This window comes from Arvicanthis niloticus, chromosome 3, assembly GCF_011762505.2.
Source record: "Arvicanthis niloticus isolate mArvNil1 chromosome 3, mArvNil1.pat.X, whole genome shotgun sequence".
NCBI lineage: Eukaryota > Metazoa > Chordata > Mammalia > Rodentia > Muridae > Arvicanthis > Arvicanthis niloticus.
In genome coordinates, this window is record NC_047660.1 from 34,307,843 (window position 1) to 34,322,361 (window position 14,519).

General features: G+C 35.8%; 1 protein-coding gene across 1 annotated transcript in view; it reads left to right on the plus strand.

The window, feature by feature from the left end:
- Nucleotides 1–14,519, plus strand: part of Diaph3 (diaphanous related formin 3) — a 475,947-nt gene that overhangs the window by 278,209 nt on the left and 183,219 nt on the right. Inside the window, exon 22 of the mRNA XM_076930674.1 lies at nucleotides 2,299–2,428. Coding sequence (XP_076786789.1) covers nucleotides 2,299–2,428 — 130 coding nt within the window. The remainder of the gene's footprint in view (nucleotides 1–2,298; nucleotides 2,429–14,519) is intronic.

Sequence of the window (14,519 nt, forward strand, 5' to 3'; positions counted from 1 at the left end):
TCTGGATTCAATTTTGACACAACAGGAATGCTTTGTTTGTTGTCTGAATGAGGACTCTGGTGATAGAGATTTATGCCAGGACATCTTTTAACCGAGTATTCATACCATTCTACCTGTCAAACCTTCAGAGATCCAAAAATTAGTATAACCACTTCTCCTTCCTGATTTTATTCCTTGTTCCTGTCAAGTACAGAATGGTCAATCCTGGTCAGCTCAAGTTTGTGACTTTTTTTAGTTTATACTTTCTCAAATTTTCTCCCAATCTGTATACATTCTTGTTAACTCATTAATTTTGGAAGCAAGGAACTCATAATTTTTTCCAAGACAAGTGTGTTATTACAAGGTCTTGACAGCATTCTCTACAGGGATAGTGTCATCCCTGAAAAATTCAGAATTGTTTCTTAGGGACAACAAGACTCATTAATTAATGTCATTGTTTTTCTCTCTCTCTCTCACACACACACACACACACACACACACACAAACACACAGGTTTACATATATATTTATATAATATAAATATAAATTAGATATATATTTATATATTTTATATGTTTTATTATATTTACATATATGTATATCATATAAATATATATCACATATGTGTTATATGTATTATATATTATTTTTATATCTATATATTTATATATTCATATTTACATATATATAAATATATTTATGTTAGAGAGAGAATAAGAGAACATAAGTATTAATACAGGATAACTGTTTTAAAACTTCTCAGTGTAAATAGGAACAAGAAGCCAGGTTATTTCTGAAGGCAAGCGAGCGGACGCAGAGGCACATCTTGTGTAAATGCCTACCATTTCAGGATATTGCTATTTGCCTATTACTTTTGTAACCTTCTAGGTTTTATTTTATTCAAATCTAAAACAGTTTTCTTCTCTATCTACCTCTCTAAAATCTACTCCCGTACTGTCTCCCTGAGCGGTTTCCGCTGAGTTTCCAAGCCCACAGAGTTCAGCACATTCATACCTAGAGCCAGCCTCAGGGCAGGCTGTCTTATTTTCCTTCCTGGATTATTGCCTCTTCTTTTACAATTAGCCTCCATGCTTCATTCTTTCCTCTACCCCATCTTTATCCACTCACACTGCAGGGGTGTTTTATAATGTGTGTGTGACCATCTCATCCAGTTCAATAACTTCTGTTGCTTACGGAAAGGTTATTTCCTTCCATTATATGCTGATTTTTTTCTGCAATTTTCAGATTTATGTCTTTCTATTGATTCTATTTGTGCTCCTTCAACATATATACATTTTTGGTTTGTAATTATTCAACCTTCTCAATTTTTTTCTAATTTATAGCCTTGTACCTATCAGCTTTGCACTGCTATATTATCTGTGACAGCTTTTTAAAAGGGTTTTACCTCCCAGATTTGAAGGTTCTAGGGCATGCTTTCTGCCGAGATTCTGATCCTCTTAAAAATCTCCTCTTTGCTATGTTACATCATGACAGATATTAATAACAGGGAATATGTGAGCACAGATGCTCATGTCACAGGAAACAGAGCTAGCATGAGCTCAGGATTTCAATTACATCCTCTTGGAAGAACTTAAGGGGTCAGAGGAAAAATCCCTTAGGACTTCTCCACCCGCCATACTGTCTACAGAGCCCACCTCCCAGTACCACAGTCTAAGTCCAGGATTCCAGCAAGGCATCCCTTGGAGGACAGGCAGGTCTGTCTGTCTCTAGGACGTACTTTATAGGGGCTGTTCTGTCTGCCTGTGCTTGAGGGTTTTCTCATGCTCTTCCCTAATCCTATCCACCTACCTGATTTCTGTGCTTCCTCTCAGAAGTCATAGCCTCCGAGATATTCTTTGTGACTCTTTTTACTATGGTGTCGTTCACAACAGGATGGATGTGCTGATTTTCTTTTTAAATAGTGAAATGACTACTTGAAGCAACACTATTTTGTCATTCTATCTACCGTAAACTCTACAGTGTGGGACAGGTAGACCGTGAATACGTACCAAGCTATAAATACATGAACCACCCAGCTTGTTTTCAGTTCTACTGTTCTATAGATATTCAGGTTGTTCTTCTTTCCGAGGCATTTCATTTTCCCCCACAAAGGATTGTATAGTACATTGCTTCTGAGTCACTTCTCCTGTATTGCAAATGTTACTTTTAAACCAGTATCAAATGAAGTGTACTAAAGTATTCAAATGTTTTCAGATTGGAAGAGGTTTTCAAACTAACTTCTGATCTACAGAGTAGGGTGTTACATGAATCAGTACATTATTAATATGCTTTTTGTTTCCCCCCTTCTCATTTATATAGCTAAAAGACACAAAATCTGCAGATCAGAAAACAACACTCCTCCATTTCCTGGTAGACGTATGTGAAGAAAAGCATCCAGACGTCCTTCACTTTGTCGACGATTTTGCACATTTAGACAAAGCTAGTAGAGGTTTGTGGTTTTATTTGTAATTATCAATGTCATTGTTCTGATCTTTAATTCTAAGAGACAAAAAGATAATGCTTTTTATTTGTTCATATTATCTATTTTGTTAGAATGATTTCTTATGGAATGTGACTCTTTGAAAAGAAATTCTAAGCTATTTTATGAGTTGTCCTCATTAGGAGTATGGATTGATTTGGTTAGACAGTGCGTTGTTTGGTAGATTGACCTCCTTAGGTTCCAGCTAATCCCACTGTCTCCTGCTTAGCCTTCTTCACTGAACTTTGGCAGAGCAGAATCATCTCATGTTATTTACAAGTACCAAGTAGCATTCACAAGCACTGCTGTAGACCAGAATGAGTATTTTCCCTTTGTCCAAGTTTCAAATTTCTCTGAAGGAATGGACCTTTCTTTTATGACCCTACTAGATACAAAACCACCAGTTTCGATTTATCTTTCCTTATATATAAATTACCAACTTGGTTGCAGACCCTGCTGTGGTCTTAAAGAAGGCTGTCAAGAATTCAGATAGAGCCTTTTGCTGACACTTTGTTTCAATCTGATTTAAATTTCAAAAAACTGGCCATCTTAAATGTGCGGGGCTTTCAATTATATTCAACATGAATGTTTTAAAATCCAAACAACTACTTTGTTTCCCATAACCAATGTCTAGACATGTTTTAGGTAAGACATTTACAATTATGTGATAGCTGTATTCTTTTTGCATTGAGTATTAGTGATGGTAATATCAATCCATTGTTTCTCATATTGGAATTTGAAAACCTGAAGAAAGATTATATTTTTGTACATTAAAGGAAGTATTACTTCTCAAACATGTTTATTAGTCCCTGTGTGTTAATAGGTTCTTTTGCTATAAAGTGGCAGTTTAAGGGGATTATATAGTAAGAGAAATGTGTTGGATAAGATGTTCTTCATAATTTTACCCTGACAAATATGTTTCTTTGAAGAATGTATCCCATATGGCCTTCGGTAAGCAACTATTCTGGCTTCCTGATTATAGTATTAGACCTTTTTCTTCTCATTTGTAATGATATTAAGTTACTTTCCTTTTCCCTATGCCACTTTAAATGTCCTTCATATAAGAAAATATCCATATAGGTAGGTAGATAGGTAGGCAGGCAGGCACACAGGCAGACAGAGACAGATGGATAGATAGATACACAGACAATGCTATATATGTTTATGTGTCTAAATATAATTGAGAACAGATGAGGTATCCCATTATTTTTTCAGGACATTGTAATAGGTGCAGGAGACTTAAAAATGAATGAAAAAAAAGTTACGAAAAGCTTAGTAATATATAAAGTGCATTTATACTACTAAGACAAAGGAAATGTCTTTCCTAAGGTGAGATTTTTGAAAAAATTGGAATATATAAGTAAATGTCATGCTACGTAAATTTGAAATTCTGATGTCCTTGATGAATGTTGAATTCAAGTAACATAGTATTGTATAGATGTGGCACAAAAACCCTTGCAATGCAGAAGGGTTCTTTACCTGGAGCAAAGATGATTGTGTAGGTAGGAAGAATCAGTGCTTATCCCTTTAGACAATGACTTAAATTTCTCCCCAGTCCCCATTTCCTTATGTAGTTGCAGACTTACTTATTCACTCATTTTTATGCCCAACATGTCCTCAAACTTGTTCCTTATCCCTGCAGAGATTTCAAGATTGTATCCACTTCCTTGTTTCATAATTGTTGTTAAATGCTTCTAAGGGGATCAGGAAGTGCAAATGGGGTCTTCCTCTGAAACCCAACTGTCTTTGAATAACCTTGAAGCAATTTTGCTGCTTTAGCATCCCAAATGCCAGGACTACAAATGTGAACTGCCATGCCTGATTTTCTTTTTCTTTTTAAAACTTTTAACATGTTTTTCTAGCACTTTTTTGGGGTACAAATTAAATTTTAGAATATTAACTTAATTTTGACTCATGAGATTATACTTATAATTCTATATAAATATTCTGACATTGTGTTCTTGTAAAAATTATTTAGCTTGCATAAAGACTTGCAGAGTTATAAGTTAGTAATTTGCTTCTTCTGTTTGTTTTCCTTCTCACTGTTCCAGGGGGCTTTCAGGGGCCTTGGGGCGTTTGGTTTCCATCTGTTACAGGAAAGGCATGTGTGTGTAGGGGTCAGCAGATACTGCTAATATGTTTCAGTGGGAGCAGCAAACTTCATATTTGGAATAATGGTTTTTAATAGTGTAGATGATTGTTAAGCATAATTTTCTTTTCATTATATGATCCAATTAATGAAGGAAATATTAGAGGAGTAAGTGTAATGTTTTAGATTAAATAAGCCTGTGTTTGCTTTGGAGAATTGAGTGTTTTTACACATCATCATTTAAAGTTTCCACTTTTGAAACATCCTCAGTGAGCTATCACATGAATTAAAAAGTACCTTTGTTTTTGAGCCATAACAAATCCTGGTCATTAGGTACTACTAGATCAGCAGGGGGAGCTTTCATTGCAACTAATGAGCTTACCCGACTGACAATTTTCAAAAATCTACTTCATTAGGATGCTTCTTTTCTAAGAAATAATGGCTTATGGCATTTCTGTTGTGTTTCACTGAAAATATTTTGGTTCATTATTGTATTTCTGCATACCATGGTAACATTTTTGTTTTATGGAATTCTAAGGGTTGAGTATTTTTTTTTCTTGTCTACATAATTAAAATTAATTTAGTCTGTGAAGGTTTTGTTTACTAGCTCCTAGAAATCTATAAAATTGGGATAATTATTAATATGCAGGAAGTGACAAAAATTGTGCTTTTTTGGGGGGAGATCAATTAAAATGAGACCAAGGTGAAGCTGGAAAGATGGCTTAGTGTTTCTATCGTCTTCCAGAGGACCCTGGTTTAATTCCAGTACCCACATTGTGCATTTGAACCCCTGTAATTCCATCAATGGATGCCATGCTCTCTTCTGGCCTACACAGACACATACCCACACTGTCTCTCATACACACATGATTAATAAGATTAAAAAAATAGAACTGTGGTTGAGGGTCATTTTATCCGTCTCATCCAGTGTTCCATTTAGCCCCTTGTCAACACTCTCATTTCTACAGTGTCATGCTGGTTAATCATCCATTCAGTAAGGCTGTGCTTAGTGATTACTATATCAGAAATTGTATGATTTTATTGGTCCAATGTATCCTTTTTTCATCTTCTTGCAGTTTAGTCAATCTAACACATCTGACACGTATTGCAACATGTATCCCAGCAGTCTTCTTTCTTACCTTTTTCTCCTTTTATGTGATCTCTCCATATAAACTGAGCGCTTGTCTCTCACCCCAGCTTTTCCTAGGTTATCTTTCCCATTTCCAAAGACTTAAAAACCATTTTCAATGACGTACAAATTTACTTTGCAGACTTTCATCTCAGCTCCACATTTGTGCCTGCCACAATTTTTGCTGTTCTACATCTCCACTAGGTGTGAGAGTCATCATTGGTGACAATAACAAACTACGGTTTTATTGTTTCCTCCAAGCTTACTTGGTTGAGAAAACTTCTTATTCACTTTCTTCTGACTTTTTTCATCCTTTTCCTGTTCATGGATTTTCTGTAAAAACTTCAGTAACTCAATATAGACCATGGGCTGGATTCTACATATTGAGTCCATTATAGGGGGAAGCTGAGGCCTGCACTATTGTCTAGATTTTCCTTCATTAGCGATCTTGAGGAAAATGGCATGCTCCCGTTGGTGGTCTTTTTGGAGCTTGTTGGAACCTTACGTATGTCAGTATTTGACTTTTCCCTTGAGGATAAATTCTGAGCTGTCCTTGGAATTCTTAGATCATTATTTGAAAACTTCTCTGGATCAAGACTGCTCTCCTAGAGTTGTTGGGAATGGAATTTGCTTTTAGAAGTCTAATGTAAGAAGTGACTTTCTGTAGATTGACAAGTGGGTTCACTAAAGCCCTCTTCTTAATTTTATTATGTGTGTATTCGTACCACTTAAAAGGACTCCTTAATGTATCATTTTTTATTTCGTTTCATCTTATTTAATATACTACTTTATGCTTCTCAGTCTCTATCAGTATGCTTCTAACTAGTAATTCTTTTATCTGACCCAAATAATTGCCTACTAAATATATCTCCTACTCTCTAGTTCCTCATGAATTTCCAACTTTTTTTTTGATAAATAACTTACTAAATACCAAATGTTTATCTTTTATTTACCTACTGTGAGCACTTAGAACACTAAATTTCCAGGTGGCTGCCACCTGGAAATTGCATCATGTCTGAAGTTTTCACATTCATCTTCTGTAGCCAGCCTACAGGTTTTTTAAAGACTACCACGAACTCTCAGCTGTTGCCTCCTCTAAATGACAAATGTTATCAGAAGGCACATAAACTTTTATGATATTTAGTATTAATAATTTGTTCAATGTCATTTTTATTTCCCCCCAGAGCAGAGTTACCAACATAGCTAACACTGTGTTCATTGAAAATAGTAAGTTTTGGAGTTGATTTATAGACTGGAATTTTATATTTTATTTGAGATAAATAATTAACTTGATGTTTCATATTGTATTGTATTAGAATTTAATGAAATACACTGTGCATTTCTGTCTACTTGTATTTACTTGATAAGATACTCTGTTAATTTATCATGTACATATGAAATGACTTAATCTTAAGAAATGGTAATAGGACATATTGGCTTCATGACATTGTCAATGAAGAGGCAGGAAACCTACTTCTGCTTTTAGGGCTTGAATTGTGCTCTTCATAAGCTCACAAGTCAACTCTCCTCTGCTCTTCCCGAACTTGCCTGTGGTTAGGGTTGTGATTTCTCTGCTTAAAATGAGAACATTGTCCTACACTGTACATTTATTTATTCCAACTTCTATCCCCATAAGAAGAGGGAAAGCTAGGTTATTAGCTCAGTGATGTGCACAGGTAGACAATTTGATGACATCCTAAGAAGATGGTTCTCTGCAAGCAGAGGTGAGAGGCTTCAGAGATAGCAAGGCTACCACCACCAGAGCTGTGAGACAGAAAGTTAGCACTAAGCCATTTTGTTTATGACAGTGACTCTACCCAATGAAGATTAGTTTTTCTTATTTGTTTGGAGATTTTTGTCCAAAGAATAGCATATACTGATTATTTTTATCTTATCAGATTAGATATAAAAGCCGTTATAAATTCAGTATTTAATGCTCTGGTGAATACTTTATAACTGGCGAAGGTCCCTGTACAAACTACTAATTATCACACTTGTAAATATTTACAAATATTCTTGGACTTCTTTTTGAGTAGTCATAGATGAATATATACACAGACCATGAAACATTTTTAATAAATGTATTTGTGAAGACTCACATTTAGTGTTAGAGATGGACCCATGGCATCTCTTTGGTTTTCTTCTAGGATGCATTCATTTATGCTGGCATATGCCAAGATTGTTTTCATGTTGTTCTTTTCCATACCATATTTGGATGTATATTTCTTTATTTATCTCTGCTTTCCATGTATAATACTGTGATTTAATTAAAACATATTATTGATAATAGTTGGGAATAATCTGAGTTACCTGATGAAAGTAACCAAAGCAGAAACGTAGACCATTTTATGTTTTTATTCTCCCATGGAAAGAATAAAATGTTTCTGAGCTGTTTTCTCTATGTCTACCATGACTAAAAGCTTTGCTCATAAAGGTAGCCTAGGACCCCAGGATGTATTGCAATGTTTAATTTCACATTAAATACATCTAATGAATAAAGAAATTAATAAACTTAGAGATAATAAAGGTAAATTTACTTGCAAAATACAATTTACTTAAATAGTGTTGCTTATACTATCTATAGATAATGGGATATATGATATTTTACAATAAAAATTTAAATATGTAAAAGTACCACAGTTTGATCATTTCCAACATAATCACTAGATTTTTGTTCACTATTTACTTTGTATTACATGCACTGTGTAATGGTAGGGAGCTATATTTGTAATTCCTCCCAATTGATTTCTAGGAGAATCAATGTAGCTTTGGCTTCAAATGCTCAAACTGGAAACTTGAATATGAGATTGTTAGTATAATTATTTCATAGTACAAATACAAACTGTTCTGAAAGCAGCTAGCTGGAACACAAGCATTATGGCCAAGATAGGTGGAAGGATTAAAGCTGCCGCAGTGTGACATTGAAGAACACTGGCCATGCAGGAACTACTTGGAGCTAAAGATTGCTTTTTGAGATACTGAGCTAGGAACATTTCCCGAACCCGCTGCTGCTTGGGTTGATAGATGATGATGAAGACGAAAACTACATCACAAAGACCTCTATATCTTTTTGGAGGTTAACAGACTGAAAGTGGCATCAATACAGCATTAATCTTCTCCAGAAACTAACAGTTTACAGTATGTGCAGCTTTTTGGCCAGCAAAAGATTTGAAGTAGCTTCAAGAGGAGTTCTGTCAGTGTCACCTATGAGCCACTGCTAAGATCGAATAGCAGAACAGTATCTGTAGTGGCATCCAAGGTCTTGGAGCTCTCTTTAAGCTGCTGGCGGTGAGGCACTATTTACTGCTCTTGGTTTGCAGCATGGGATGGGAGATCACCAACAAGGAAGATAAAAGATGTCAAAATAGGGCAATCAGAAGAACAGTTTACAATAACATATCTATATTTTACAAAGAAACCTCAGCTGCATATGAAACAAACGTTTATGGTAGTCGCTTGTGTCTCTTGGGTGGCAAAGTGATGTACCCTCCATGGGCAGAGGAGAAGAGGCCTAGAGTTGGTAAATTGCTGCAGGCAGAATTAGAACCTGTTCCTCAGAAGCTTGCACGTTGTTAGAAAATATGCAAATCTTTTGTTGAAACTTTTATTAATTTCCTTGGGCCACTGTAACTGCATGCCTACTAATACCAACTTTATTCTCTTCCATATCCACAAGCTATAAATCCCATTTAAAGGTAGTTGCTACAGGCCATTTTTCTAGAAAGGTCCAAGAGAAAATCATTCCATGTTTTTTCTTGCCTTTCTGTGAGTCCCTGGTTTGTAGATAGAGCAGTGTACACTTTACCTTTATCCTTTCTGCTGCCTTCTCTTTTAAAGTCTGGGTAGCTTATCCTCAACCTGGGATCATCAGTCACTAGGTAGCTTGTTAGGGATGGTTTTATGTTGAGATTCTCAGTTCCATCTATGAAAGCTCTGTTTCCAAAGAGATCATATTCTGAGATTCCAGGATGATGTGTGGTTTTTTGCGGACACTTTTCAACCAACTACAGTTGTTCTTATTGATAATCTCATAACTTCATTGAGTATGGCCATCACCTCTGTGATCCTGAAGTAGGTAAGAGAAATCGCTCTTTTAGTTATATCTGGAGTTCACTGGACTTGAAACTGAACTGGTTTCATTTCTAAAGGTCACTGTAGATAAGTTGGTCAAATTTCTAAATAGAAAATAACTTTAAATTCACAATTTCTTCATAATTTAAGAGATTTGTTATTTACAGAAAAGATAGCTAATAATTTTAGATGGCAAAACGAAAATGTCATCAATTTAGATATTGGAGACATTGTAATCTGGAAGAAGTTGCTCTTTCAGATCACTACCATAGAAGCTAAGCAGCTGGAGTTCAGATGCCAGGATCCTGGAGGTATGGCCTTGAGCGAGTTAGGGTTGTTTCCTGGAGGTATGCCCTTCAATGAATTAGAGTTTTTTTTTCCTAGAGGTATGCCCTTTAGTGAGTTAGGGTAGCTCTGACAAAATAACTTGAAATATCCAACTGGAAGGAGGATGGTAGGTTGATTTCTGCCAGCTGCATTTTAGAAGTGGCTACTTGAACAACTTCCCCATCTCTGAAGTTTTAGTCCTAAGTCTGCTGGCTCCCCCGTATTTGGGCTGAAGGCAAGGCAGGCTCTCCTGGTGGTTGTAGTACATTGCTGGGGAAGTTGATCACTTCATGGCATCCAGCAAGGAAAGAGGGAAAGACTTATAAAATGATGTTCCATTCAAAGATAGACCTTAAATACCTTGCCTCCCCCTTGTATGCCTTAGTTATTAATAGTCAGTTGATCTATGAACTGACCAGTGGGTTAATGTATCAGGGCTAGTACTCTCATAATAACAGCAGCCAGGGACCAGTGCTTCAGCACTTGAGCCTATGGTGTCATTTTCTTTTCTGTCTAACATTTACCTATTTTTTTTTTTTTTTTTGAGCCTCAGCTTATACAGTGGGGACAACAGTGTCTAATGGTTATAAAGCTAGTACAGAACCTAATACGTAGTATTTCTATGTTCATCACATCTGATACTATTATGTTTCAGTGAAAATGTCTGGTTCACACACATCTAGCTGTGCAGGCATTAATATTCAAGAGAACACAAGTCTGTGTGAATAATATATTATTATAGAGTTTTAATTTGTATGGTCTTTTTTAAAAAGAATTTCTCACTGTGTTGCCTGAAATTAAAACCAAAGATTTTGTAGGGGTGTGTGTGTGTGTGTATGTGTCTGGGGTGGTGAGTATGGTATGTGTGTGTACATGTGTGTGGTGGGTGCAGATGGACTTTTTTTTATATAATTGAAAGCAATCTAACATTTATGCTAATCCCAAGTGTAGAGTTGAGCACATTAGCAGTTGGGTAGGCAAGCTGTAAGTTATTGAAAGGTAGATTCCCATTTTACTCTGTTTTAGCTTGAAACATTTTCTTTAAGTTTACATTTTGATTTTGACCCCAAATATCTTTTTCAAAAAAATGCGGTTATACCGTTAAATAACCTTTAATTTGAGCTGGGCCCCAGCAAATCTTCAACCACTCAGAATTAATTTTTTTGTGAGTTATTTGCAGGTTACATTCAAAACAAATTTGTCAACCTAGAGTTATTAAGGTATGCCATAAACTATGAGTTAATGTATGATAACAGCTATATACTATAGCAGCATTAGAAATTATGTTGACTCACATTCACATGTGAGTCTTAAGAATTTATTTGTAACCTTACACATGAAGAAGAGTAATATACATGTGTGACCTTTGTTCAGAAGCGTTCTTTCTTTTTTTATTTGATAATTTATTTATTTATATTTCAGATACTATCCCCCTTCCCTATTCCTCCCACCCATTAATCCCCTATTCCATTCCTCCTGCTCCTCTATTGCCTTTATACTATTTAAATTATATGCAAGTATTAAAGTCAGTTCTAGGTTGAGGAACTAGCAATACAATTGATGCAAATAGTCCAGGAACAAGGAAGACAATAAACCCAAATAATCAAAGAACATGCACGATAATAGACAGAGTCCCATGATCACGCCTGTGACCACTATTTCTAAGGGCTTATGAGGATGATCCAAATATATGAGCCTACTTCCCTGTCCTAGCCCAAAGTCATTTTCATGCCTGAAGCCTACTTCTTTGTTCTAGCCTATGATTTAGATTTCTGCCTGAAATTTCTTCTTTGTTCTAGCCTAGGATTTAAATTTTTGCCTGAAATTACTTTTTTTGTTCAAGCCAATTGTCAAATTCCTGCCTGTAGTCTATTTCCTTGTCTTTGGCCCATGCCAGATTCCTTCTAAGCAGCCCATTTCCTTGTCCTTGGCCAATGACAGATTTCTGCTAGGCAGCCCCCAAAGCTCTCCACATCTCCCCCTTTTTATTGCATAAACCAGACTGAGTCTGTTTTAGGTTGTTCTGATATGAAAGCCTTCCTTACCTGTCATGGAATATGCATTATCATATGCAATGCATTTCTATCTTAGGTTGCTAAGGCTCCATGCAGAATCTTACCCGTCCTTGGCTTGCCAGCCTGTTAAATTAATAACTCTGTCTGGGGATCCATTATCACTTTTAAGTCATGTACTTTGACAGCCTGTTGGTGTAGTTAGGGACAAGCTTTAACAGGATGGGTAGGAATAAAAATATTCCTTGGACAAGAAGGGCTAGCCTGATCAAGCTATATATGCCATTCCTGAGGTTTGACTAAAATGGAAATATTGACCCCAGGCCATGGATAATTTTATTGACATTATCTGCAGTAACAAAGCTCAATAGATCAGGGTGTTCTAAATTCATAATCTCACTATGCAAAGTTAACACACTCAGAGAGGTGTGAGGATTATGCCAAATGTCCTATTGGTGTCTTTAAACTTTTTTCTAATTATAATGACAATCATTATAAATTTTAGAAGTAATAATACTCCCATGAAATTTGTTATGACACTTCGGATGGCTCCTAACTCTTGAACCCTGAACCTCCTTCAGATAATTTGAATAGGCTATAGAGCATCATCCATTGTTCCAGATACCTATATAAATCCTTTTGTATACTGAGTACATTAGTAACATTTTTTGCTAGATGGTTAACAAAAATAGTTATCTTAACTCCTTGTGTCAATGCTATTGCAAAAGCAGTGGTGCTAGCAATTAATGAAATTAAAGCTGTTATACCAAAAATAATCAAGCCTGCTACCCCCTTGTTTCTACTTAAAGCCTGACTCACTTCTTCCAACACTTTCAAGCTTTTTTTCCCCCCAGAGAATCAAGGTTTTCTCATACTCAGGGCAGTAAGACAAAAGCTGGTTGATAGACTTCCATAACAGACATACCAGGTTTCAAAACACTAACACAATTGGAAATTATACAGTGAATGTAACTTACAATAAATACTCTAGCAGAGACAAAACTAAAACATGCACTAATCCTTGTTTGAAGTCCAGATCTTGTCCCAGCCTTATCTCTTGCTATCATAACATCATAGTGAACTACAGCTACCTTCCAAATATGTCTCTGAAAATGTCCATATCCAGCCTTTCAAGTGTAGACTGTCATTTCTAGTATTGGATTGTATCTAGTATCTAGTCTAAACCAGTACATGATTGAGTCCGAATAGCTGGTCCCCTTTAAGAAAAATACAAGTAACATTATAATTTCTCTTTTTGATTGTCTATCTTACAAGGTCTGGTTTTATGTGGAGGTCCTTGATCCACTTGGATTTGAGCTTTGTACAAGGAAATAAGAATGGATCAATTTGCATTCTTATACATGCTGATCTCCAGTTGAACTCACATCATTTGTTGAAAATGCTGTCTTTGTTCCAATGGATAGTTTTAGCTCCTTTGTCAAAGATGAGACCATATGTAGGGGGGTTCATTTCTGGGTCTTTTCTTCTATTCCACTTATGTTCCTGCCTGCCTCTGTACCAATACCATGCAGGTTTTTATCACTATTGCTCTTTAGTACAGCTTTAGATCAGGGAAGATGATTCCCCCAGAAGTTCTTTTATTGTTCAGAATAGTTTTCACTATCCTGGGTTTTTTGTTATTCCAAATGAATTTGAGAATTGCTCTATCTCTTTGAAGAATTGAGAGTGAATTTTGATGGGGACTGCATTAAATCTGTAGAATGCATTCGAAAAGATAGCCATTTTAACTATATTAATCGTTCCATTCAATGAGCATGGGAGATCTTTCCATCTTCTGATAGCTGCTTCAAGTTCAGTCTTCGTGGACTTGAAGTTCTTGTCATACAGATCTTTTACTTTCTTGGTTAGATTCACACCAAGGTATTTTATATTATTTGTGACTATTGTGAAGGGTGTCATTTCCCTAATTTCTTTCTCAGCCTGTTTATATTTTGAGTAGAGGACGGCTACTGATTTGTTTGAATTAATTTTATATCCAGCTACTTTGCTGAAGTTGTTTATCAGGTTTAGGAGTTCTTTGGTAGAAGATTTGGGGTCACTCAAGTATATTATCATATCATCTTCAAATGGTGAAATTTTGACTTCTTCCTTTCTAATTTTTATCCCATTGATCTCCTTTTGTTGCCTAATTGTTCTGGCTGGAACTGCCAGTACTATATTGAATAGGTAGGGAGAAAGTGGGCAGCCTTGTCTTGTCCCTGATTTTAGTGGGATTGCTTCAAGTTTCTTTCCATTTAGTTTGATGTTGACTACTGGTTTACTGTATATTGCTTTTACTATGTTTATATATAGGCATTCCTGATCTTTCTAAGACTTTTAACATGAAGGGGTGTTGAATTTTGTCAAATGCTTTCTATGCATCTAGTGAAATGATCATGTGGTTTTTTTTCTTTTTTTTTTGAGTTTGTTTAT